Source organism: Calidris pugnax, unplaced genomic scaffold, assembly GCF_001431845.1.
Source record: "Calidris pugnax isolate Ruff unplaced genomic scaffold, ASM143184v1 scaffold51, whole genome shotgun sequence".
NCBI lineage: Eukaryota > Metazoa > Chordata > Aves > Charadriiformes > Scolopacidae > Calidris > Calidris pugnax.
Genome location: NW_015090797.1, coordinates 3,686,244 through 3,713,974, shown reverse-complemented (window position 1 = coordinate 3,713,974; position 27,731 = coordinate 3,686,244). Strand labels below are relative to the sequence as shown.

General features: G+C 42.1%; 1 protein-coding gene across 1 annotated transcript in view; it reads left to right on the top strand.

The window, feature by feature from the left end:
* Positions 1–27,731, top strand: part of KLHL14 (kelch like family member 14) — a 63,168-nt gene that overhangs the window by 18,997 nt on the left and 16,440 nt on the right. Inside the window, exons 4-5 of the mRNA XM_014936899.1 lie at positions 19–140; positions 26,467–26,556. Of these exons, the coding sequence (XP_014792385.1) occupies positions 19–140; positions 26,467–26,556 (212 nt within the window). The remainder of the gene's footprint in view (positions 1–18; positions 141–26,466; positions 26,557–27,731) is intronic.

The following is a 27,731-nucleotide window of genomic DNA, read 5'->3' as shown; positions in this document are numbered from 1 at the left end:
CTCTTGTTTTGGGTGAAGAATTCGTTCCAATAAGAAAATGCTGTTATTGGTTGGAGGATTGCCTCCCGGACCTGACCGGCTACCCAGCAATTTGGTTCAGTATTATGATGATGAAAAGAAGACGTGGAAAATACTGACAAGTAAGTGGTTTATTTTTGTACAGTTGTCTTGATGAATTTAAAAACATGGTTAATCAAATTAGACACTTTATTGATTTGTTTCTCTTCAGAGATTTGTTTATGTATCACAAGGGGCTTCACAATGGAGCAATAAATTGAGATTGCAGAAGATGCTAATTTTATAATAGGATAGGCCTAAATTAACATTGGCTTAAAATCATTCCAGTAAGTTTTTTAAGTAAACTTGTAAGTCTTTCATACTGCGACATGGATACATGCATATTTATGTACATATGAATAAAATGTGATTTAGAAAAAAAAGAAAAGGCAACGTTCGAGAGAGTTTTCTCAGAGTCAGATCCCTGGTAAGCCATAGTACTAGAGCACACCTTTGATTCTCTTTTGCATTTTCATTTCCTTCTTCCAGCTTTATCTGTTGTCCACAATCATTAAAGAAAGGTTTCCTCTGTACTGCTCTGCGTCCATTGCTGACAGAAGCATTGGTGGAATATATCAGCTACAATAAACAGTGCACGGAGGCTCCTATCACAAAATTCTTTCCCACCTTCTTTTAAAGGTTGATTGTGTTTTAGAGTAAGTATTTTGCCTCGAGCATCGAGATTTGGAACTTATTGTTATGTTGGTTGCGATTCCCAGTCTGACTTGGTCATGGAATCAAATCGTAGCTTCTTGAGTGCAGCAGGCTGTGTGTGCATTAGTCCCCTTGTGGCTAAACTGGCTGCATTGGTCAATAAAACTAAATTTTAACTGTCAAAATTGCCCAAAGCAGTATAGATAAAATAATAAATGAGCAATTTTGATCCATAAATCAAAGACATACTTCTAGAACTGGACAACCGGTAAAACCTGGATTTCCTAATAGACCTGCTTTTTTTCTTCCCATTAAAATATCTTTTACAGAATTCTGTTCTTCATCCCTTATCCAAAGCCCTTTAATGGGATACATCCACATTAATATTACATGCACGGGTTAGGATGAAAAAGAATTAAAAAGACTGCTATGATGCGGGACTTGAAATGATGCCTTTGCAAATTGCTTTCTCCCACGGAAAATTTCGGAGCCTTTCTCGAAGTGGTGCAACACAAAGACTGCCCGGGTACAGGTGCCCTGGGCTAATAGTTGAGGGTGTTGTGTAAGAATGGCAATTTAAAAAGGCCATATGAACTGTACATTGGAAAAGTCTACAGCGCCTGTACTAGGGAACATACTAAGCCTCACATTTTTCAGAATAATGAGATATGATACTCACCTCTGTATGCTACTTCTAAGCAAAATCTGAAGATGGTAAATCAATGAAAAATCAGTGGTGATATGTAAGTCAGAAGTGTTCGGGTTTTTTCAGTTTGTTGGGTCTAATCCAGTGGCACACCAGGGCAAACAAGAGAAATGGATCTCTTCGAGATCTGAACTCTCCACTGAATTAAAGTGAAAAACTTCATTCCCAGTCTTACCTATCTGTAGATGTGTCAGATTTTGTAAGAATGAAATTTATTCAGTTCTTGTTGTCTCCAAGACTGTGGGAAACTGGACCTAGAGGCTTGATATGTAAAATGCTCTCATTAAAAATCCATTGCTAGTATTTGAATAGCACCACCATCTATGATGGTGTTGAGAGGTGTTTCTGAATAACTTTATGTAATTTTATCAAAAGAATGTATTCTTTTCTCTGTTACCTCTAACAAATAGTAGCAAATAGTAAACAAAAGATCTCTTTCCATTCTGGTTAATGCATGTGATCACATATAATGCATGTAATGTCTGTGCTGTGATTAAAAGATAATGCATGTTACAGTTCTAGCTACCTCATGTTCCAGCACTTGGTGCTCAGCACTGGACGTCCTGAAGGTCCCAGGATCTGTCTCAGTATTGGCTGAGACAGAGACTGTCAGATACACAGCCCTCTCGTGACATAAGTAATCCTGTTCTTACAAAAACTGCTAGAAAAGGATACCCTCTGGGTCTGGACCACTGGTCAAAGATGTCCTTTCACACCAAAAAAGACTAAATGTTAACGTTTCTTAGAAAATGTTATTACTCTTCACCAAATGGTAGCAATTTTATTTTTTTTTAAATGGGAGTTTCAAATGTCCCCTGGTTTGTTTTCTAACTTAATATAAGAGAGGATGGGAAGTAAAGACAAGTTGGAGTAGAACTTTTGTCCTGTCCTTTCCACAAAGCATTGAAGGACTCTACAGCATAGGAGAGCAGGGACTTGAAGAGCTGTGACTGAACAGTTTTAGGAAGACCACAAACTAATCATGTTGTAATGTGGTGATAGTTCAGTACAGTCATGGTGTTGTATCAACATACTATGATGTTTACAGTGTGTGTGAGTTTAAGGACATTATTCTATCTTCAATTTTCATGTACTTTTTGCAGTTTAGGAAGCAGTATGTTTATTTCCTTCCTTTACTCTTTTACCTCTCTCGGAGTCTTCAGGTTTAGAAAATAATTGGTCTGTTCATTCATATTAGAGATGTACAATCAGTGGCAAGGGAGGAAGACTATTTTTCTGTTTCTTTTTCACTTTAGACAGTGCTGTCAGTCCTGAGGTTGCAATTCACCCTCAGCTCATCATTGCTTACAAGGTTCTGTGATGGGAAGGAACTTGGTTCTTGTAGTCTGGTACTTCAGGGTGTTCTATCTTATCACCTTAGGTGTACTTCACTTCCTCCTGTACTAGCAAACATTTACAAATGCCCTCCAGTAGATTCCCACACACACCAGCAAAAAGCCAGGTTTTGCAGTTAGAGGCTTACTGATCCACAAAAATTCTCCTTTTCCTCCTCCAAACCCATCTGCATTACTCATTTTCTGCTCTCTGGCACTTGGGAGTAAGGAAGGTGGGAAGGAAGCTTGCAAACACTTAGTGTCCTGGGTGCAATGGCAGGGCCATAGAGGAGGAGATAGATGAGAGGAGATAAAATCTCCTCTTGCCACCCTCCACTGAGAGGAGCCCCAGAAGTTACTCAGCAGTTCCTGCCTTTTCCTTCCCCATGTGCAGAGTGGCTGTTGCAGCCACGCTGTTAACTGCTTGGGGCTCTGTGTCCTGCCTTGTGTGATGCATAAGGAACAGAGAAGATCAGCCATCAGAAACTACTGACTCCCCGTAAGCCGTGGCGCCGCAGTTGGAGCTCTGAAGACAGTTGCAGGTGGAACAGCACAAGCTATGGAGTATGACAGCTCAGCAGAGTAGCAATCTCATTTTGTTCCCGCGACAAGACTAGATCTATTGGCAGGGGATACTGCCCACCTCTCTCTGCCTGGCTACCCAAAGCACCAAATGCATCAGTACTAATGGGAGTAATTCTAAAGGTATCAGGAAAACAACTTGCCTTGTTCATAGATCCAGAAGAGGAGGGGAAGCGTGCACCCATTTCCAATTTTTTAATGTCATCATCTATAGGCAAGAATGCTATGGCTCAAGGGATCGGTAGATTTTTCACAGTCTAGTATTACTGTGTATTTTTCCTGTCTGGTATTCCTCAGAGAATTATTTTTTCTACGTTGGCAACAAAGAATAGAGACAGAATAAAGAAAAGAAAAAAAGCAGAGAAAGTATGTGGCATTTTATAAACATTTTCTGCCACCAAATATTACTTAATGTGGGCATAATCCTAATCTGAGATACATAGCGTGCACGTTGCTGTATAATTTGGAACATTTCTTATTGCCCCGTCGTGCCTGAGAAAAAGTAGAGGCTTTTATAGACTGCATGGTAAATACAGTGAGCAGATCTTCACTGCCTGATTTCTTTTCAGGCTCGCTTTACACGCCACCAACACCAGTCCATTTTTTAACTGGGCGCTACCTGTGTCACGTAGCAGCAACAGGCTACCGCCGCCAGGGCCGCGAACTGAAGGGCTGGTGGGTGTTCGACAGGCCTTAGTAACAGCAGAAGTTCTGCTCTATTAATGGAGTTTCATTATTCCGTGATGTTTCACAGTCCTCCTAACTGCTGAGTGAATGTGGGGCAGTGGGGGGGTCGGCTGTGTCACCACCTCATGCCTCGCTGCTCACAACCAGCCACTGCCGCTTCGGTTTTAATTACCAGCTAGGGCCCTGCCAGGAGCCCTTGTTTAATCCTAGAACTCCTTTGGTTGTTTGTTTTAACTGCAACGTTTAAGACTAATTAAACTTTAAGGAAGTGAAACAATGTTTTGTTTGTTAGTATTATTCCACAATAATTGCGAGTTTCAAAAGCCAGAGCCTATAAAGATTTTTTGTGTTCAGAATTGCATAGCTCTCCCAAAAACCCTACTGCTAAGGCAATGATGTATTACTTTCACTTTCATTATATGTTTTTAATCAGAGCGTGACTTCACACTAGACAAAGCGATGCTTTATGCATGGTCTCCCTTGTTTTTTGCTAAAATCTTTTGACATGATTAATTTTACTTTAATGCTTTTGTCTTGTTGTAATGGTAAGGATGATGGGTATAAACCAGGGCAAAAAATACATGCTTTTCTGTCATAATGCCTCTAAGCATTTAAAAAATATATTAAATGAAAGAAAAAAATATCACAGGAGACTGATCCAACTGGAATTAAATTTCTTGCTACGTGAACAGAGAATGCAAGAAATAAATAAAAATGATGCAGTCATTGTTTTAGGTTGGGGTTTTTTTTGGTATTTTCTCCATAGCAATGTATCCATCTGTCTGATTAGAAGCGATGAGTAGGAGAGAAATTGTGTCTTACAGATTTCTAGGTGTACAGTGAATCCTCCTTTCAGTATAAAATTCCTTTTTCTCTAAAGCACAAAAGGGTAAAATACTGGAAGCGTTATTGAACTCTTACAGGGCACGTTCCATCCATGTGAAGCTGCAGCTGCAACAGATCTTTTTTTTTATATCGGTACTTTGTTTTTCAGTAGTGTGCTAATTGTAACATTCCTTAAGCTCCCCAGCTAACCACATCTTCTGCCTAAACCTCGGAGAGAATTCAATGAGCATCACAATAGTGGCAAATACATGTATGGGCAATAATGCGCTTATGCTTCAGTATTGCACTGGGTTTGGATTTTAATCCAATGTAAAAGCCAATGTCATTGTCCAATCATAAGTATAATAAAGGTAATATATGTGGATAGGAAAGACAAGGAAATGTCTGGAAGGTCACCGGACTGGAGAGTTTAGTCAGGATGACCAGTGCCCCATTTCTGGTTACTTCTTTTCCTAGTTATCCCTTAGTGTTATTATAGTTATCTTGACCTCTCTGCCCTTTGCTAGGTGTATTTGTAGCTGCTCTGTTTGGTCCATCTGTAAGGACAAACAGTGAATCAGGCACTTTCATTTCCTTCTCCATCTCTCTCCCTCGTGCCAGCAGCAATCACACAGTATCAAGGAGTTGTCATTTATTTGTCTTCCTCTGACTCGCTGATCATACCAAGCAGCCTGTAACCTTTTCATCCTCAGTGCTCTGATAAAGGTGGTCTGCCTTCTCCTTCCTTCCCCAGGTTGGCTGTGCTTCTTTTTCATGCGAGGCAATCTCCACTGCAGGTAGTCTGGTCTTAATACAACAGCTTTTGATTTCTCTCATTTTAACCTTTTTAATTTCCCTTGAATATGTTCTGTGACAGCACAATCTCCTCTACAGCAGTCCTCCACCTTCAGTAATGACATTTGGAATGGTACCCAGCAGGTAGGCATACTGGTGGTTCTAGAAACCCTCTCATCATCGTTATTTATGTATTTTATCCACAGGGAAGTCAAATAAAAGGAAGGTAGAATGGTTTGCTTCATGTCATAGTCAGCATCAGAGAACCTGTGTCACTCCACTCCCCGGCCTACATCGTTCTGGAATAGGTTATATTTCTTTCTTTTTGGTTTTCTTTGGCCATTCTGTGATGCTCAGTTGTATCAGCCTTTCCTATACAGAATGATATATCCTTCCTGGGCAAATTAATAACAAAAATTTTCTCTTTTCCTGAAATGGCTTTGGAGTGACTAAGTTTCTTGGTCTTTCATGTGCTGGAGTGCTTTATCCAGTTCTCTCTTTGGTTACTTACAAGACAGTATAAATTATATGTTCACATCAGAGGTTCTTGGGAGAATTTTTCAGAGGCATAAATGTCAATTTAAGTACCACTAGATGCCTAGCACATATTGTGCCTTTGGAAGTGTTACATCTTTTAAGTAAATAAATTAATCCACTTAGAGCTTTTACTTTTTAGAAGAATGATAGTGTGATAGAAGCAAAGGTTTTCTTCTTGAATTTACCCCATTCCGTTATCAATGGGTAACTGAATAAAACAAGTGATGTTTGCAAAAAGTGAGTCAGGTCAGCTGGACGGGTTAAATCTCTTGACATATGCCAGTTATATTTTCTTCCCTCTTTTTTTCGTCACTTGTGAGAATAGTGCACCCTTATGTTAATCAAAAATGCATCTTGATGAACACTTCTTGGCAGCCCTGATAAATTTCATCTCTCCTACTCCATTTATCCAGCAGTCGGGGATGCTGCAGCTACTGCTTCATTGCTGTATCGAGTGTGGTTTCAGCACTGCATTGAAAAGCTTGAGCAAGCATTAGCATATTGCTAAGGCAGAACTCTTGATATTATCCACGAGACAGATTTAATAAATGTGGTAGATGTATGTAGAAGTTGTACAAGAACATGTACACATATGCACGTGCTCATATGTATCGTCCGTCTTAAATAAACATACTGATTGCATTAAAAGCTATTTTTAAACATAAATTCCATCTGTATTTTCCTTTCCTACATTTAGCCTCTTTTAAAAGGTTCAAAACCGGGAAAATAGTCACAAAAGAGGAGAGATTCATACCCAGAAAAGTTGACTGATCAGTACGACTATCCAACTTCAAGCCTGGATTTAGATTTATTCAATGTGGTCAGACACATTGCCAATAAGCCACATGCTTTACACATACAGGGAAGTGAGAATATAGAAGTGAGAAGCAGAAATACAGCAAAGAGCATTTTTTGAAATGTGACGCACTAGAGGTTAGCCACAACTCCCGTTCTGAGGATGATGCATGGGAATTCAACCATGCAAGTGCCATAAATGGCACACGCCTCTGTATCTGAGAGCAAGGCAGAGCTCTAAGAATGAGTGAAAATGTAGCATGTTCTCACAATGAATGCTGTATTTGTGCCTTAAATATTGTTTTCTTCTGTACTACCACTTGAGATAACTTTCAAGAAATGTCAGCTCTCTTTCTGTGCATTTTTCTTTTTGATTACAACATTATTAGCTTCTGCTTTTACATAGGTGTTATTTGACTCTGTGTGTCTTCTGTGATAACCTTTTACTCTGTGCCTGGCTTGACCAAGCAACCTGTTTGCTTCACCTCAGAGAACGAAGGGCTAGTGCAAGTAAATTATTCACTTCTTTTTATCATTTCAGTTGAGATTTTCTGCTTACTTTTACCTCAAATTGTTCTGCATATTCCCTTCTTATTTGTAATTGTGATGTATTGTAGATTCTGGGTAGCTTTCTTTCCCTGCATTCCCAGTCCCTTTATATCTTGCTACGCTGTCTCTTTGGAATGGCCAACTTATGACTGAGTTCAGTCTGTTTGTGCCAAAGCCCTCAACTGTCTTTCAGCTTCTCTTGGCTGCTTTCTGCCCTTTGTTATGGACTTGTGAACCCCCACGACTCCGGAAACCAGACTGTTCATTTTCTTCTGCATATACAAAAATGCCTGGATCCACTCACCTTCATCCTCAGAAACTCCACTGGCAAAGTTATTTTCTGGTAGAGTCCAGAAGTGTAACCTGAGTGTCCTGTTCCCTGTCACTGCTCAGACAGGACTTTGTGGCTAAAAAACTGAGCGGGACAAGAGAACAAGGCACAGCCCTGTTCCAAGACATCCTTAGGCAGGGGACCGAGACAGCGGAGAGCTGAGCTGTGGGTGGCCCCAAACAGGAAGGCAGGAGGTATAAGACAGGTGAGTTATCAGATGATCTGTGCCATTTCCACAGCAGATGCTGATGTCAGGCTTCTGTGGAGATGACTTACAAAGAAAGCTGCTGGTTCCTGGAGATGCCACTCCCTGTCATATCCTTGCAAGTACATCAGAACCTTGGACTCAAAACCTTCCTCCTGGATCACAGAACTTCCCTTTTTCTACCTCATCTTTCAACTTGAGTTATGCATCTTTACAGATGGCTTGAGGATGACAGTTCCATTTCAGAGCAACTTCTACAGCTTTGTTCCAAGGCAAAATGAAAACAAATTCCATCAAATGTTTTTGCAAAACCAGAGTTGTATCAGAACATCCCTTCTCATCTCAACGCCTCTTGCGTGTTGAGGAAGAGGCAGGCAGTTGAGGTTCGAGTCTGCCACCTTTCGAGTCATCTTAGCCTATGGGCATCATGTATCTGCTATGAATCATAGAATCACAGAATCATTCAGGTTGGAAGAGACCCTTGGGATCATCGAGTCCAACCATCTACCCTACTCTACAAAGTCCTCCCCTACACCATATCCCTCAGTACCGCATCTAAACGTTCCTTAAACACATCCAGGGATGGTTGAACATACATATCCTGGTCCAGTAGGAACTGGATGCTGCATTATCCTGTCTTCTCTCTAAAGCAAGTGTCCCACCTGATTAGACAGAGATTTCAGTGAAGTCAAATAATTTCTAGTGAAAGGAGGTATTGTCAAAATTGTTCTTGCCAGACGTATTTGTGTAGGTCCCTTAATGCTATTTGGCCACTGTCTCTAAAAAAGCAGCTATCTGGAATAACTTCCACTCAAAATTCTGTGGCATTGTGTGAGTTTAGTGCTTGCTGCAAACATGGCTTTCTGCTTCTTAGATGATTTCAGGTAAAATTTATGTGTTTATTCTTATCTAGTTGCTCTGGGATTTATGTAGCATTAATAGGAGCTAGGCATGTATGGAGATGTAAATGAACTCCGGTGTGTTTCTAGTTGCTTACTTTAGAAAGCATTCCCTTTTTTTCAGTATATAATGTGACATATTATTTATGTACAAATGGGTTGCATACAGTATGGCAAAGCACCGCTAGCTGGGCAAAATGTAATAATAAAAAATTCTCTCAGAAATTCTCACTTTTTTTTGAGAAATTGATACAAGGTTTATAAATTTCCTCCTCTCAAATGTTCTTAAAACAAATAGCAGTTTTCTTCTAAGAAGCATTTTGTACACAGTTATTTGTAATAGAGATTTCAGAAGCCTGCCTTAGCTTTCTGTTTTGTAAACGCTCTTAATGGCAAGAGGAGCATTTTGCATCCTCAACTTTATTTGCTGTTGTGCATCCTTATTGTGTTGTGGTGGCTCATTGTTTGGAGGAAGTTGTTCTCTTTTCATTTTTCCTCTTTTTTCTCACAGATTAAAGTTCCTTTCTCCTTTTCCTTCCCCATCTCTTCCCCTTTCCCTACCCACCCCTCTACTCCTGTACCTTCCTTATGTTTAAGACAGTAATAAAATTTATTGTGGACTTGAGAGGGTTTTTTTCTAAGCTTTCTGTTTCATACCAGGTGTTATATGAGCTACTGCTTTCATTTAACTGAATGCTGGAGTAAGTATCTGCAGGAGCAGGCTAATATGTCTTTACAGGGATAGGTTTTGGTATGTTGTTTTGTCATATTTATATATTGTGATTCTACTCCCAAATGGGGATTGTGCTACTATAGGGTATGCAACTGCAGAATGACTGTTCACACCGAGAAAAGAAGTGTTAACAAATTGAATAGTAATGAATTAACCTGCAGAAAAAGCATTTTGCCCTAGTACACAGAAACCCTGCATAACTAGAGCATATAATTTTAAATGAAGCAGGCTCTAGGAATGCCTCAATGGGTGTGATGTCGACAGTAGCTCATAATTCATGGATATGAATTATGGCTGAATATCAGGAAAAAACTTCCTGACATTGAGATCTATTAGGTTGTGGAATAATCTCCCATGGGAAATGCTGGAAATCCCATTGCTTAAGATCACACTGAGCACTAGGAAAGGTACAAATCCTCTCCTGGCCTCAGTCTTTCAGGGCAAATGAATTAATTGCTTTAGCATATGCCTTCCCATCAATCTAGACAAGTTATGTCCTCTAGTATTTGCCAGACAGGAGCAACAAAGGCAGATTGCAGTACGAGCTATCCTACCTTTCTCCATGCCTCCTCTGCTTGTGAATAGGTCACCCCCAGGGGTAAAAAAAAGAAGGGGGTGACTTCGAGCCCCCCGAGAGCTGCCCTGGAGAATCCCTGTGCTGGCTTCTTGGGGGCTGGGGGCTCCCTGCCCAGCCTGCGGCTCTGCTGCTGGAGGGCTGACTCCCACCATCCCCACAGGGTGCAGGATGCCCCCAGTCCTCCGCCTGGGTCTCCTCCAGTGCTGCCCTAAGACTCCTTCTGCTCTTGTGAGATACCTTCAGGTGATGTGCATAAAGGGGTGGGACGTGCTGTCACAGTCTCCCAGAGCAGCCTTTTTATAACAGGACACCAGGGTGTCAAATACATTAAGTTGTGTCGCAAGAGTATTTGGGGGTGCAAGGCTGAATTAAGTGGTGCTGGTGGACTGGGGGGAGTGGCAAAAGGCAGACATGGAGTGGTCTTGTCCATAGTGCCTATGAGGAGAGGTGTGAAATATGCCGGGCTGTATTTTTGGCCCAGAGGGGGAGGCTGGTTTCCAGCGGAGGTGCCCCGAGCTAACCTTCATCCATGTGAACTACCTGTGAGGGCTGAGGCATGGGAGTGAGCCCAGCACCCCGGCCGTTTGGCATGAGGAACCCCTGCTCAGCATCCATAGGAGCTGGTGAGAGGGACCACAAAAGGGAATCGGGATCTTTTCCGTCCGAGTGAATGTCTGTTTTCCATGAACCTGGATAAGCCTACCTGGGCACTCACTGAGCTTAGCAAACATCCAGAGCTTCCAGTGGCCAATGCAAGCCTGTCATTTTCGGTAACAAATTATCATCTGACTGAACCATTTTTAAATTTCCCATTTTGTTACAAGTAGGTGGTGTATTTAATGCACACAATTTAGTTTAATTTGGGGTGGAAGGGGATGTCTTCAGCTCTGAGATGGCTACACCTAAAATTATTAAATCATGCTTGTTTCCTTGTGAGTAAAAACTAAATAGATGTGAGTGGAATGACTGTTTTGCAGTGATGACAATAATGGGCACCTTAAGGTATATCATTAAAGTAGATTTAAATAGAATTACCATAATAAGTGATGTAAGAGCCACGTTTCTTCTCTTCCCTTCGCTCCCCCCGAGTTTTACATGCAGAAGAACAGTGTATGGCTCCAACCTACTCACCACCAGCTGCTTGCTCGCTGGTCCAGAATTACAGCTGCTGCATGTGCACAGTCTTAACAAACATATATACCGTATGTGAAAGATACTTCTCTGATTGAATTGACATGAAAGGAATGTCAAAGAGCTGCCAAATCAGAAAGAAAGAAACAGATTTTTTTTTTTTTCCTAGATGAATCATTAAAGACCAACAAAAAAGAAGTCCAATTAAAGGTCATGGAGCAGTCTTCTGCCCTCATACATGTGAAAGGCATTGTGCAGGCATAACTAAGGCAGAATTTGACTCCCAAATTAACTCATTTGCTGGATGCAAAACTGAAAGAAAATCCCTATGACCAGCTTATAAGTGTATATAATGAAAAATTACAACAGCAGAAAAATGTATTCGTATCATATCTCTAATTCAGCAAAGTATTAATCACACTGATGTTCAGCAGTGTGTTTAAACACATGCTTAAGTACTTTACTAAGTGCTGCCTGTAAACAACTCTATATGACAGTGCATTAACACAGGACAGAGTTTATCTATATGCTCTCTCCAGAGAACTACAATTATTTTAAGCGCTGTGGCAGCCAGTGGCACAGAGCTGGATGATCTGTGGTGTCCAAATCCCAGCCTTCTGGCTAGTCCCCGTGCAGTCTTTTTCTCCCGGCTGCGTTACCACTAATGGCCGGACAAGCTCGTTTAAACTTTGTTTTATTCAGCAGAATCGCAATGGTTGGAATCAGCTGGGCATTTACTGGCTCCCATTAACTCAGCCCCCAGAAAGAAAGGTACACCCAGGGCAGAGGTGCCCTGTGTGAGGGTTTATACAGTGCTCAGGTCTCCAACTTCAGTCTTGTTAATGTGCAGGGTGTTTCAGGGCCTTTCTGCACTGGGGCACGTTTCACCCAGCAAGGTTGGAGCCACTGTCCTCCTCTAAGGTCTTGGGCTTTCTCCAGCACAGCTCCAAGAAATGATCGTTTCAGCGCTCAGAAGTTTGATTTTTCTTAACTGCAAAGATTTACAACAGCAATAAAGCCCTGACATAGCATCCCTTTTCTTAAAGCCATGATTTGGTGATTTTAACAGCCTCGCCTCCTCTCAGAGAGGCAGAGCTGCCGTGGAAAGGGGTTTCCCTCCAGGTAAAACAGCACAGAAGCAGTTGCAGTCGCTTGAGGGTTTTCATTTGAAGCTGTCAATATTGGAGAATAATTCAGTGTCCTCAGAGAAAATAACTGATTCCTTAGAGAAAAGTCCTCTGGCTTTACATGGCATGAAACAGTATTGTTCAACAGGAATGAAGATAGATCTTAAAATAATAGAAGAATTTGTTTGAATAATGCTAAAATCACAGTTTCAGGAGAAAATGTTTTTATAGAGAAAACTTCTATTGATTTATCACCTTCTATTGATTTTCGCTAAAAAAAAAATTCTTCCAGGGCTGGCCATTTAACCATGCAATACCAGAGTTACTTGCCTGTGCTTCTGAAGTTGCTAATTACCTTTCTGCAGTAGGCAAAATGCATTCCTGAGAGCTCTGTGTTTCCCCTGACACTCTGAGGCTTTGCGGGGTGCTGTGGGGGTTATGTAGCAGTGGGGTCCTGGACCTTCCCACAAGTGCAGGGCCAGGGATGGACAGTCTCCTCCTCTTTGCAGAATCAAGGCTGTAGAGGTAGCACCAAAGTAGTGGAAGACTTAACGATTGTGCACCAATTCTGGGTGTAAGGAACCCCATGGAGGGTGCAGGCAAGGTGAAAGATGGGCCGGTTTTGGATTTGATTGGGTTCCCTGGGGGTTGCATAGCTGGACGAAGAGGGCGTTTGAAAGAGCTGCTTTCTGGATCTGCAACTGGAATTTGTTCTGGGTGGGCTCCCCACCCTTTCATCCCTGGAGTTATTTAAAAGACAGGTTGACACAGTGCTTAGTGACATGGTTTAGTGATGGTTTTTATGAGAGTTAGGCTGATGGTTGGACTAGATGATCTTAAAGGTCCCTTCCAACCTAGACGACTCTATGATTCCATGATTCCAGAGGCTGGTGCATAAATGTCATGTGTCACAGGAAAAAATCACAAGCAGAGAAGAGTCTGTGTTATTAGAGGTAAGAAAAGTGAACTGTGTGGACCAAACTCGTACCACTCCAAGCAATCTGTGGGTGAAATCTATTATGAATTTAATGTCCTTTGTACTTAAAATGATTTGTGGTTGTCCACTGGAGCAACCCACAGACTAAAAATTTGGAAAGAAGAATTTGATTTAGCCATATGTGGATTGGCTTTACATGCCTTTGTAACGTGTTGTTTCCTGCCACGTACAGCACCTGCTGAACTTGTGCCCCAGACCAACTGGGACCTTTAAAACAAAAGAGAACCTGAGAGTACACCAGTTGGGGCTAAGTCAGTAGCATGAAGTTAGTTCAGGTATCGCTATATCGTACCATAACAATTCCAGTACTCACTGTTCTACCCTGGGACTGTCCCCTCAGACCGTGACAATAATACTGCCCTTTGTCATGCCTCTAAATGAAGCCTGAATACCTAATTCTGATTATTTCAAGGAAGTTGCTGCAGAGTTACATTAGCAGCGTTGCCAACAGTTTTATCTCTGATCTTGCACATTTAGTATATTAGGACAAAGTTTTGTGATTCAACTGATTATTTTTTAAATGGGAGGTTTTGATCTTGCGGTTGAAAATTAAAAGTAAATTGAAAGTAAATTGAAGAACGTAAATTGAAGGGGCATATATAGCGCCCCTTATATATATAGTGTCTTGGATTTAGTGGTCTGGATTGTAATTTTTGAAAATGTTTTGGTTTATCAGCACTTGTACTGTAGAGTAGAGAGCAAATAACTAAGCTCACAAGATTTGTAATGTGATTTGAAGACAAGATTTTTGCAAAAATGCTTAGTATTCTTGTTTATCAAAACTACGTACCCTGGTAATGCAATAGGAATGCATGTGTTTGTGAACCTCCAATGACATTGATATTAACAAGTGTCCCAAAAATGTTTTTGTAATTTCTCAGAGAACTGACATAATGCAGAATGCCAAAAATTACTTCTTTATGTCAGAAAACAAAATAAATCAAAGGGCTTATCATTTGAAAGTCTCATAGAGCTGGTCATATGGAGCTGACTTGGCAGACTCAATGTCTGAAACTCAGCTTTAAGGGCTCCATAGAATTTTAACAAGAAGGTATTTAAGAGAAGGTATTTCTCTAATAAAAATGCCACTTGGGATAGGTGTAGTCAGTGCAATATTTCAGTTTTGAACTGTGTAAGTAAGGTACACTGGCATAAGGAGTAGACTCATTTCACCAGCTCTCTTTGCAGTTACTTGCTATTATTGTTTGTTTGTCATCTGTGGAATTTGTTGAGTCTAAATTTTCTGCAATTTTGTTGTGGTGAAAGGATTGCAAGAGATGCAGCTCCTCTGCTTTTCTCCAAGGTAGCACCCACTAGTTGAGTCACAGTGCCTGCTTGTGCTCATCTTCCTAGGTGGTTACAAATGCAAGGTAAAATGTGCTCTTTTAAGCAATGTAATCAGTGCTTTTAGGTGGTTTAAGCTCTTGGCTTTTTCTAATTGTTAGACAGTAGGAGCAATTACTGGAGCCCAGCTGATAAGTGGTGACTTTCACAAGCACAGAGCTAAACCAAAGCAATTGCGTTGATCATCTCTCCGTGCTGTGTTGTACGAATCAAAACTATTTGTATCAGTGGTAACCTAATATGTGTAAAAACATATTTATTTTAGCCAAATGTTAATCAGCAGCGTCCACATGAATATATATATATATCAGTAAATGCACTGCATTTGTGATTATATTCTATCTTTATTAATTTATAGGAAGACTGCAAGCTCCTCAGACAGGATCAATCTGTATTAATGTCCGCTCATGATGCACTGTGCCTTTTGTCGGTGTTTTTGCAATGAATTTAAAAAAGAACTCCTCGAGTACACTTTTTGGTTTTATTTCTTTTGTGTTTCTTTTTCAACCGTGTGTTTTTCATCTTTTCTCTTTGTGAAAATGTGAATTCATCAGGAATGAAGGTTGAGTTGAAGTTTTCACCGGCAGGGTATGTGACAGGACAGACTGTTGGGCAGCCCGAATCTGGCTGCCCACGCTCATCTCCCAGCGCACAGCGAAGGTGTAACCCTGCCTAATCCAGTGCCTCATTGCCATTTGGGTGTGTGCCTGCCTGTGGCTCTTACAATGTGGCTAATGGAGACCCTAGCAGGGATATAAGCCTGTGCAGCAGCAAGTGTGACAGGAGGCAAAATGTAAGTTATCCAGCTGCAGGGGTAAAGAGGAGAACTGATGAAGCTGTGCTTGCCCCTCCTAGAAGTGATGCCTCACGTTGGGAGCAACCCCAGCAGCTGCCCTCAGGTGGGCTTTCTCTGCTGAGTAGGAGGAAGACTTTCTCTACCCATGCCAGACAAAGAAAAGACTGACTTCAAAATGGGGCCTACAGGAGAGATGAGGAGAGACTCTTTGTCAGCGAGTGGAGCAATATGATGAGAAGCAATGCTTTTAAACTGAAAGAAGGGAAATTTAGACTAGATATTAGGAAGAAATTCTTGACTGTGAGGGCGGTGAGACACTGGAACAGGTTGCCCAGAGAAGCTGTGGATGCCCCATCCCTGGAAGTGTTCAAGGCCAGGCTGGATGGGGCTTTGAGCAACCTGGTCTGGTGGGAGGTGTTCCTGCCCACGACAGGGGGCTTGGAACTCGATGGTCTTTAAGGTCCCTTCCAACCCAAACTGTTCTATGATTCTATGAAAATGATCCTGGCTTTTTGCTCTCCTTCTCTTGGCCGTAGAGGAGAAGAAGAAGAGGAGCTTTCAGGAGCTTGCAAGGCTGGGCTGGGTCATGAGAAGGTGATCTTGAACATGCGTATTTTTGTGGAAGGCTGGAAAAGGCTGGGTATTGGGATGGAGTGCTTGGTTTTATTTGATATACAAGTTTAATTATAAGTAGTGTTACTGGGATGGATGATGCCTTGAGAGGGTATCTTCTTGTAAGCGTTGGGAAAGAGTGAGAGAAGGTATAATTTGGCAGTGGTACATATGCAGGTAAATACCACTCCCTTCCCATATTCCTGATGGAATAGACACGCTTCAGCTTCTACATGCTTTCCCAAAATAATTGTTCCTCAGGGAGACGAGAAGAGACCTGTAATATGGCCACCTTTATGCAGTCCAGTTGGAGAGTAACCTTGAGTAAAGTACTGTCTTTCTCTTGGAAAGGAGTGACTATTTTAGAAAGGATTCTTCTTTTTTTTTCCCCCTGTAATACTTTAGGTTATTTTTTTGTATCGCAGCTTCCTCACATCCTCTTTCCCCTTCCTTATCCCTGTAACGAGGGACAACATTCGTTGTCACATGTTGTTTTACCCAGCTTCCAGATCATGATTAAGAGAGAGAGGGCGAGGGATTTGGCGGCGTGTTGGTGGGGAAGGGAGCTCTGCCCACTCTGTATCCCACTCTGTATCCCACTGGGACTGGCGCATGGAGTCAGAAGGCAGGTGCCCGTGGGCTGCCAGGGAAATCACTGCCTGCTCCCCGTGCCGTGGGGCTTGGGGGAGCTGAGACACGAGGAGGCAAAGCAGGTATGACTGATAACCGTGCCGGAGCCCGAGCACCCGCCGTGCCCATTGCAGGCAGCGGCAGCCGGCGGGGGCTCAGCATCCTCCAGGACTGATGCTCCGAGCCTTCGCTGGGGTTTGTGTACTCCGTTTGATTTCTTCCCTTTCACGCCAAACAAGCAGAAGTTAACTGCTTGGGAGGAAGCTGGCTGTGTCTTTTTTTTTTTTTTTGGTGCCGCGTTTCACCTCTTTTGGTTTTTTTTTTTGGTTGGCTGCAAAACCCGAAGCCAAAAGATGATGGAAATTGCTCTCCCGGGGGAGGGGGGAGCCGAGCACTCCGCACCCCATCTAGTGGCTCAGCCTCAAACTGCCGGCGGGAAGGGAATGCGGCAGGAGGAGGAGGAGGAGGAGGAAGAGGAGGAGGAGGAAGGTTCCTGCACCTCCAGCTATGGGCTGGGTAGACTTGGGACTCTGGGTGAGCCGGAGATGCTGAAGCTGCTGTGGGGTAAGGGAGGTGTTATCCGCCTGTCAGACCCAGGGTGGACCATGTACAAGGGGCTTGTCAAGCTCCAGAAGAGCGTTGGGCAGACAGCGATGGCAAGCCCTCCAGAGTTAGGAAATGTGAGAACTGAGCACCTTCTGCAACCTTAATTCTGCCCCTGTTTGCATAAGTATTAAGATGCAATCTCTAACGGTGTCACACACTGCTCTTTGGCACGTGTCGGTGTGCAGAAGGGACCGCGCTGAATTTCTCCTCACAGTAGTTTATTTTCTCTATTATTTGGCAGATAGATCCTGTCTGTCACATGCTACTAAAATCTTACGAAGACAAAATTTTTTCACAAGGTTTCCTTTATAGTTTTCACAGCCAACTGCTTCATTGGAACATTATGGTATTTTTGCACCATCCCCCTTGTGAGCAGCATTGTCTGCCGTTGTTCCCATTTTGCAGATGAAGAACAGAGGTGCAAGGAGGGTCAAGTCAAAGGTATCCTTTATTTTGGACTATTTCAAGACCCCTCAGACCTTGCTTTCCAGACCACTCCTCCCACCTACCTCATGTACAGCAGTGAGCACAGAGAGCTCCTGCGTATCAGACACAGGGATCAGAGCAGGCTTTCCGGAAATGAAGCACGTGTAATTAGTGTTATCAGAACAGAGGAAATGGGTAGATGTGAAAAAAATTAGCTGAAGGGACTTGACTAGCACCACAGCAAAAGCAAAGGCAGGGACAGGAGGATCCTGTCCTGCAGATCAGGGCATAGCTTCCTTAACTGTGAACTTCCTTCCCATCTGCTCCTGTAGCCCTCAGCCTCTTCCACACACCTTCCAGAGGTGAAGCAACCTCTTGCAGTCAGAGGTCTTGTTCACTTTTACTGGCTTCATTGATAGGGAGCCTTCATCCCCTGTACTGGGGCTGTGGCCATGTGGTAGGTGAAGCTGTTGCTGTTGCTTCAAGTTCTTTTCCACCCTCCCAAGCCCCATCCCGTGGTCCCGTCTCCTTCTTCATGTCATCACTGAAACTCATTTGACTCCTGGATGAGCCTGCCCAGGGCATGAAACCAAAATGAAAATATACTTTCTTGTTTTCTGGGTTATTTTTCCACCAGGCTGTTGCTTTGAAAGGGCTCACTGAGGGATGCTGAGGAGAGACTGTGCTGGCACAGAGAGGGGCCTGGATTGCCTGGACTGTGAGAGGGACAGGACCACAGCAGTGCTGGGTTAGACCCATTTGAGTGGTTGGGTGTTGTGTGCTGAGGTTGTAGTTCCACAACCACGATAAGCTGATGCAAGCTGGTGCCACTGCTGGTACATCAGTCCTTCCCTTCTTCTCATGGCCTCGCACTCCTGCTGACTCCCATTTGTGAGGCCAGGCAAGGAAGCTTAGTGGGGAGCAGATCTGGGTTAAATTCAATGCACCTTAAAAAAATAGTGTGGTTTCTTGCTTGTTTATTGCTTGGCTGCTTGCATGCATCAGCCGTCACAAGGAGTGATGGGACCTGGGACAAGAAAGGGCAGAAATGTTTCTTGCAGGGGCAGCTTCTGCAGGTCTCTGGTGTTTGTTGGACTGAACCTTCAGCAAGATGGGCAGTTGGGAAGTATCATGGTAAACTGTTAAATTATGCCAGCATAAATTAACAGAGGTGCCAGAGGAGATGTGCACCGCAGCTTCTCGTAATGGCAGTCCACACCTTCTGAGCGCTCCGTATCTCCTCAGCATTTACATAGACTTGGAGGTGAAAATGCCTTTTCAAGGTGTGCTGAGAAACAGTGTGCCCCTGTAGGCTGGCTTTGTAGATCTGCTGTACACTTTGCACTTTTGAATTCAGACTGTTCCCGGTGTGTTGACAGCAGAGAAGTGTGAAGTGTGCAGGGCTTGGGGCTCTGGATCAGTTCGTGCTGCTGTATTTGTAGATTTTGCCATCCTTTCCTCCAGTCCCAGTCCCTTCTGCCACATCCTCTCTGATCTGACCTGACCCGTCCCTATCTGTTAATTTCAGCTTCATTCCCTTCTTGAATTCAGTCTCCACCAGAACCTGGTCCAAGCCATGGTTGCTAGCACAGGGAGTCCCAGATTTGTTCATGCAGACTCTGTGTCTTGGTCCTTGCTTGCCTTCACCTAACTAACTGAAAATGATACTTTCATAATTAACACTGAATAACTTCTTCAACCAAAGATGAGGATTCTTAGTTATGTGTATTTTAAGTATTTGGGATTGATCACAACAGCTTTAATTTACTCTACCGCACATGTTGAATCCTGCAGTCCTGGAATGGCCAGTGATTTAAATTAACCTGACCTTTCATCCTGTTTGTCAGCAGTCCATGACCATGCACCAGTGTGTGATTTGTGAATTATTTGTGATTCTGTGTGAACATGGTTCAGCCCATGAATTTTGACACCGCTTGATTTAAATAGCAGCTACTTGTACTGTGATATTCAGCTTGGCATTCGGTTTTAAGAAACATGGTTTTGCTTCTGTTGCCTGGCTGGATGCTTTCTAAATCCACAAAATTTTTTGAGGACAGAGAACAAAATTTTTGGTATGAGTGCTCATATGGAGTAAATTTTTCTGATTGTTATGATTAGGCACATTACATCCCCCTGCTCCACATCATGCCTAGGAGTTTGGTGTATCCAGTTTATCCAGACACTCTTGATCTGAGTAGGCAGCTTTATTTTATTATTCAGATGTAATCCAAATGTGTGTTTGCAGCTTGGAAAAAATATGGGTAAAAATTATTCTTGCAAACAGCCAAATATACGTGCTGCTGAAAACCCAGTAAAACTTTCTGCCACGGGGTGAGTTTCACTCGTGGAAGTAGACAGGTCTGTACTCAGAACTTGCATCCAAGTAACTTGAAAACAATTTATATCAGTGGGAAGCTGATCACGCCAGCTATTCCTGATGTTATGTTTGCCTAATCTGGAGATTTAGCATGAATTTAAGTGTTTTATTTTAGAGGCTCACAAATGAAAAATTTAGCCAATTAAAACAACTAAACTGGGAACCCCGCTGAACAGGCCTGGCTGGTGTTATTCCAGAGAATGTATCAAAATATTACCTCCTGACATTTGAATGAAAAATGTGATATTTTCATTAATAAGAAATATCTTCATAATGTGAAATACCTTCATTAATAAGAAATACCAGTCACTATGTTGTGACTGATTCCAGGAGTTTTATCTGCTCAGGTAACCTTTTCATAGTGTTTATGTTGTCTTGAGTTGAGGGTAGGTTTGGGGTGACATTTTGCCTTTGCTTACTTGTAGCCTCAGGTAAGTAGGGGCTGTGTCCTAGGTGAACTCCGCTGGCCTGTGTCCATCTTACCTGTGATGGCTTGAATGGATTTGCCACAAAACTGGCATGGGGATGAAGAGGTTGTGAAGTTCTTAGCTGAGATGATGGAGTTCTCTGTGGTGCAGCTGGACCAGAGCTACACCAGTTATTTATTCCCAAAGGTGACTTTGAGGCATAGAGCTTCATCCTGATCACCTTAGGATTTTCTGCTTATGGTGACTACTGTCCCAGGCTTCCCCCACTGACTTGAGCTCACACCCAGGATTGGCATTGGTGTGTTACTAGAAAAGATACTTCCCATGGATTTGCTTGAATTTGAGATTACAGGGTGCAGTTTGGCCATAAGAATGTTAGCAGTGGTAATTGCCACCTACTGCTGATTATTCTCCTCTTTTAACTTTGTTTCATTATCTTTTGAACAGAAAATACCAGAGGGTAAAAACCCAATGCCTTTAAAGTCAACGGCAAAACTACCACCGTGTTCACTGCAGCTAGAATTTCATACTTATTGTGGTCAGCTTTTCCCCACAGTTATTAAATAACAAACAATTGAAGTGAACAATTCACAGAGGAATCCTAGCGTTTATTTATATAGCCTCCTTGGTGAGAAATAACAAGTAACATTCAGTAATAAATACATGGTCTTCCTGCAAATGATGTATGAAGCAAAGAAAGGTGAACAGTATCTGATACTCTGTTCTCAAGAAATAATTGGACCAGCTGCGGTCTGGCCAGCATTTTGGGGAGAGGGTTGGGAATGAAATTAATATCGTGCCTCTGCCATGAGCAAATTGGTCTCCTGAAGTGAGTTTGTAGGTGCCCTCTGTGCTGGAAAAAGAACATCTTCTCACGTTACTCTGCCCTCTGAAGAGTCATGGAAATAACCACTTTTCAAGTAGCAGTAGTTGAATATTATGTAGCCAACAGGTTAGACTGTTAATATTGTGGAAGGTCATTATTGACTTCATATGTCCTCTGGTAATGACATCCTGGTTCTGGAAACACACTCTTCTCTTGCGTCATCTGCACAGGTCATTAGAGATGATGAGCGTGACTTCTTGGTGTGTACTGAGTCTTGAAGGGGCTATGCTCAAGCTGTGCAGTAGCTGAGGAAGAGATTTCTTGGCTTTACTCGCGGTACCGCCTCTATCTCGAGCAGCTGAACAGTTCAGGGCAGTGAAAAATCCATGGATTTATTTTTATTAAAAAACTTTGAGTAGAATAATCGAGTGCAGTTTCTGAGAGGAGTTTTTAGGGGAGCAGGGGAATGGCTATGGGCTGTATCGCAGCTTTCAGACCTCCTGGGACCAGAGCTCATCCCTCCTTCTGTCTTGAGAAATGCCATTCCTGTTCCCCCTTCTTCCCTGCTAGTTAGTGTTGAAGGACAACAGACAGGGGAGGGTGGGTTGAAAGGAGAAGAAGGAACTGATGACCCCTTGATTAATGTATGGAGAAAAACCACATGCTGCTTCCTAAATGTGCAATAGTTGGCAGAGGCTAAGCAAAACTGGGTAAGACCAACAGCACACATTATTGTTTATTAGGTGAGCGAGGTGTGTCACTGTCACCTCCAAGCAAAAGTTGGAGGTGCCTTTGGATTATCATTGCATCTGGCTGACCACATAGGCATTATGGTTGAGAGTATTTGGTTTCATGAGCGTTTGGATATAAGCTGTAGAGTTTGTTTTGGAAAGTAGGTCCCAGAACGTTATCTGGTGCCTTTCATTAACTAAGGTCTGGCATATTTGAGGCGTTCGTGCCTGGGACAGCTATCCTGGTGTGCAGAGTGCTGCTGCTGTGTCTTTTCCACCTGTATCTGCGTCTGAAGAACATCCATGAGGGTCACCTCCTGCACAATGTGTCTGATGTTTGTGCAGTGAAGTATTTCTTAGCAAACACCACTGCAGCCTTGGACTCCACTGCCTTCCAGATCGTTCTTGAGTATAAATCACCCATTTGGTTTTGACCTTGAAAGTTCTGCATGTCACGTATCTGTACCTGAGCAATTGCCTCCCACCTTATTGAGGGTCCGCTACCCATCATACATCAATTGCATGAGAAGGGGGCTGGTGAAGGTGTTGTCTTCTGTGGGGCTGCTTGGACTCATTTGTGCTGTTGGTCCAAGAAAGCACAGATTTGTTAATCATGGGCCTCCTGAGCTTTGGGAAGTGTGTGCGAGGGGCAGGGGCTCAGAAGAGGTGGCTTCTGCCTGCTCTGACTAATCTGTCTGTATCTGTCGATCTCACATAATTCTCTGGCACCTATCACCTTGGTAGCTAAGCATGTTTCTCAGATGACCATGGCTTTTTTTTTCATCTTCTCCTCTTTTTTAATAGTCTTTTCCCCTTCCTTTTAAATCGGTCTTTAATAAAGTTGAGAATTCTTGCACAGGGTTTTATAAACATGTGTTATTAAATTTTAAATCTGTTTTGAAAGTGCCTCTATCCTACTCCCTCCTAGTAAAGTGACCTTTTTAAATGGAGGGAAGTGGGTTTAGATGACAGTCATGATAAATGCGGTCATGTTCACTCAATAAAATAAGGCCCAGTGCATTTGAGGATAAATCAGTGAAATGTACAGCCCCACCTGTCTGTCTCCATCATTCATTTCCACTGTCACTTTCACAGTGGCTGATGGATCACAGTTGCTGTAAAATTAGACAGCCTTTAATCTCATTTCATCCTGATTAGCTTCTCCTTACCCTTTCCCTCTAACTCACTGACTGACACGCTAAAAACTCACACCGGGCTGTGTTTGAGCGTGGCGTACAAACTTCTCTTCAAATACCCTTTTTGTGGGGCAGGCAGGTGTTCCACTGAGTTGAAATCGAAAAATGAGAAGATGGGATTTTCACATTATTAAAGCAAAACAGCAGACAAAGGCTCATATAAAATTAATGAAAGCAGCAGCCTGGCCAGACTTTGAGATGGGCCAAATTCTTCCTGTTACACCCTGACAAGCCCAGTGAGGTGGAGAAGATTGTTCCTACAAGAGGCTGAATTTAGCACCCTCCTTGCTGTGTAATTTTGACTGTATCTGTGAAAAGTTAGGTTGTATATGGGTGTGTGTTCACAAGGAATTGCATTTGACAGCACAAGTTTTGTGGTGCTTTTCAGGGCTGTTTTATAGCAGAAAAAAAACCCAAAACATTTTAATTCCCATAGTTTTCATTTCTGTGTATAACTCATGATTCTGAGGTATATCCTGAAGATAGTTGGGGAGAAGGACTGCAGTGTTGGCCATTTCACAATTCCAGTGCCAAAACTCCTTCCCTTTTAGATGTCCACGCTATTGCTTGGTCCTCCTTGTTTTCTCCATCTCTCTCCAGCTCCGTGGGCAGATTCATGAGACTGAGAGCAGAGTTTTCCCCAAAGCTCTGTGGGAAACAAAGGTCATACTAAAGGTCTGCAGTGTTTTATTGCAGTCAACTTTTCTTCTGAGGCCCAAATACTACCCTCCTTTCTAAGGCAGGCTTCCCTTTAGCTTTCCTGTGAGTTACGGGTGGTAGTTTGGGTCATTTGGGCCCCATCCCCTATCAGTGGGAATGTTGCCATCAGGTTAAGTAGGAGCCAGGATTAAGCCCTTAGTTTTCAAGGTTTAATTATCATCGTAAGTGTGGGAGTCTTACTGCATAGTTTATATGCATGGGAACAGCAGAAAAGCTTAAAATATAATTTTTTCCTCTACTGGCCCTGTTTGTGTCAATATGGAGGATAAATAAATGACAGTGTTTGCAAAAACGAAAATACAACATGTGAAAAATATGCATGTGTGCTGTCTGCAGACAGTTCCTTTGATAAATGGCTAGATCTCTCCAGACTGACCAACGGAAGAGCCTGGTTGGGGGTACAACCATAGGCTTGGACCTAATTGGAAACCATAACAGAGCATTGGATTAGGTAAGAATTGAAGCCTTTGCAGGCTGGTCCTGGGGAGTCTCTTCCTGAGAAGAGGGGTCCCAAAAAGCCTCTAAGGAAGACAGCAAATTTCCTCTGGGAGGCACAAATTCCTTCTGTAGTAGAAGCATCCACAAAATCAAGGGAAGTACTAGGCTTTTGAGAGAGAAGATTTTTCAGTGGGAAAATGTCTGAGATTATAGAATGAGATAAATAAGACATGGGGGCTAAAAGGACAGCAAAAATCTTTTTCATTCTTTCATCCCACGGTAGGAATCTCTAGGTAGCATAAGATCTCATGCAGTGCCTAGTATAGGATTACTTCCCACTTATGAAAAGTACACTAGTAACAAATAACCTTAATTAATGAACTTTCACTGTACCTGGCTGCCCAATTTAAGAATTGCTTCACTTACATGACTTGTAAGAGCACAGACTATGAAAATGATATTCGACCTTTGCTAGAAACAAAAAATGTACCTTACTTATTCATCATTGCCTTGGCAAAAACTTCAGTAAGAAGCTTAAATGAGCCCACTTGATCTTTAAGAAAATGTGTCCTAAATAACAAAGCTGTGCGTATTTCTTCTTATTATTATTTGCATATGCTATACTGCACAACTGCATTCTGAGAAAAATAAAAGATAATAAAACAAATGAAATGAGAGATATATCACCCAAAATAATCCAAGTGTGAGATAGGCTGCCTCTTTTTTTTTTTTTTTTTTTTTTGGCATTGGCAAAGAGCACAAAGTAAGAGCTGGCCCTGAGTCATATTGATTTCCCACTGCACTGGTTTCCTAAGTGCTCTGTTGATCCGTGTCAAGCAATAAGTTCCCTGCCTGTACATGCACATCACCTCCCCATTTGTCCTCACCTAGATTTAAGGTGCCCATATGATGAGCTGAACAAGGACATCATTTTTCCTACTGGTGTCACTGGGCCAAAACTCCTCTATGTGGTACGATAGCTAATGCTGTGTAAGTTTACATTTACCATATAGTATCACGATAGTGCTGTATGGCACACCACAATAATATGTACCTATTATATATAAGCCCTTATTTCTGTGACTTAGTACTTGTAATGTGTTTTTTTAATTTAAAAAAAAATTGATTATTACAGCTGTAGTTGGTCCACAGTAATCCTGACACCGCCAAAAAAAGGGGATATTGCAAACCTAATGCCACAGTTTTGATCTTTGTTAACAAAGGACTTCCTGATTAGATGAATAGAAAATGCGTGGTTGTGCTGCTAATGACATTGTACAGGAAATTAAGCGTATACATTTGGAAAAGGCATTAAATCAGCAGGACCTTAATTTAAAAACTTAAAACTGTATGGAAATGCAGCTTGTTCATTGCTGTGTAATAGAAAGCTACTGAACACACTGACTCTTCTTGTGGAAACATTACCAGCAGAACAAAGCTGGGCTGAGGTTTTTTTAATGTTTCCTAGCATACTAGGATTCCTGGTATCTGCTTATTTTCAGGCAAATATCAGGCAACTTCACCCCTTTTTACAAGTTGTTTTTAGCACAGCCTATACAGCAGTTGGGCAGGTGGGGGAGGCACCGATGGACCAGAATTACAGCTTTTTTCCTCAATTTTTTACGAGGTTGAATAACATAAGATTACTAATAAGTGGCTTTGTCTACTGCTAATTCAGTGGGCATGCATGCCTGGGGTGATGCATTCCTCTATTATTTCATACAGATTTAATCTCAGTGTTGTATTTTGTTCCGTTGAAAATACTTGATGGAATCAGGGCCCTGAGCTGACAAAGAATTCTTGCTTTACTTGCAGTTATGCCATATAACAGCGCCCATCACTGTGTCGTGGAAGTGGAAAACTTCTTGTTTGTGCTGGGAGGAGAAGACCAATGGAACCCCAATGGTATGTATAGAGAATATTAAAAAGCACAGGCAGCATTTGCCTTCCTGTGTCTGTCTGTCTGTCAGGTCAGCTGATGTAGTCAATAGCACGGGATTTTGAGGACCCTCAGCCTGATTGTTGAATCTAGTAAAGGCTACTTTTAAATATTGATGTAATAAATATCTGGTACTTTAGCATTAGCATCTCCGTCATTCATCAGCTCCCACATCCCTTGAGAAATGCCACAGGCAGCAGAACAGACTCTTTCAAGTGCATGCACCAGGCAGCAGCTGTTAGGAATTTTAACCTTCATTTCCAGTCTCCTTCCAGTCATAATATAATAATGCAATTGCAGTAGATGAATGCTTCTTTTCTATTGTCAAACCAGATACTCGCAGCTAAAGTTGTTAATGTGTTAATTATCTAGACTCTGAGATTCTTAAACTGGTCCTTTTTTTAGTCTTGTGCAAGAGCTTCTCATATAGATTATCTGCTGCTACCTTCTTTGATTTGATTACTTCATAAATTTACCGCAAAGAGAAATTAAACAATTTAACAGGCTTCTGAGCAAAGCAAAAGGAGAATACCATGCCTTGCAAAATTCACAAAATTGTCAAGACATTGTTAAAAAGCTTGCACACGAAGAAAGGGCTGTAGTTGTAGCAGTCTGTGTAACAGAGATAATTATGACTGAGAAACCATAAAACAGCTTGCAGGTACACATTTTTACTTTAAAACACCAGAGGATCCAGCTGAAATTACATATACTGCATATATTTTATTGTGAATGCCCCATTTCAGCATCTGCACTAAACCAAATTATAGAAAATTGTTACATCTGTTCACTTCCTAAAACCTGAGACAAACAATGCAGTCCATCCTGTAAGCATATTTCCGGTGTAGTTAAAAATATCACTACATGTCTTAGGAGAAGAGCCCTTTGGTTCTATTGGTGAAACTCCTTTATATTAACCAGCAGATAGTGTGTTTTTGTCATCATTAATGACAATTATTATTAGGAGCATCAGCCACCTCCAACAACTGAGGGCCCCTGTTGTGCTTGGTGGTAGGCATATGGATAATAAGAGGCAGACCTTGTTCCAGACAGTTTATAATTAAATGGCCATGTCACATGAAGGATAAAAGAAGTGTAATTACCCACAATTTAAAGGTGTGGAAATTGAGTCGCAATGTGA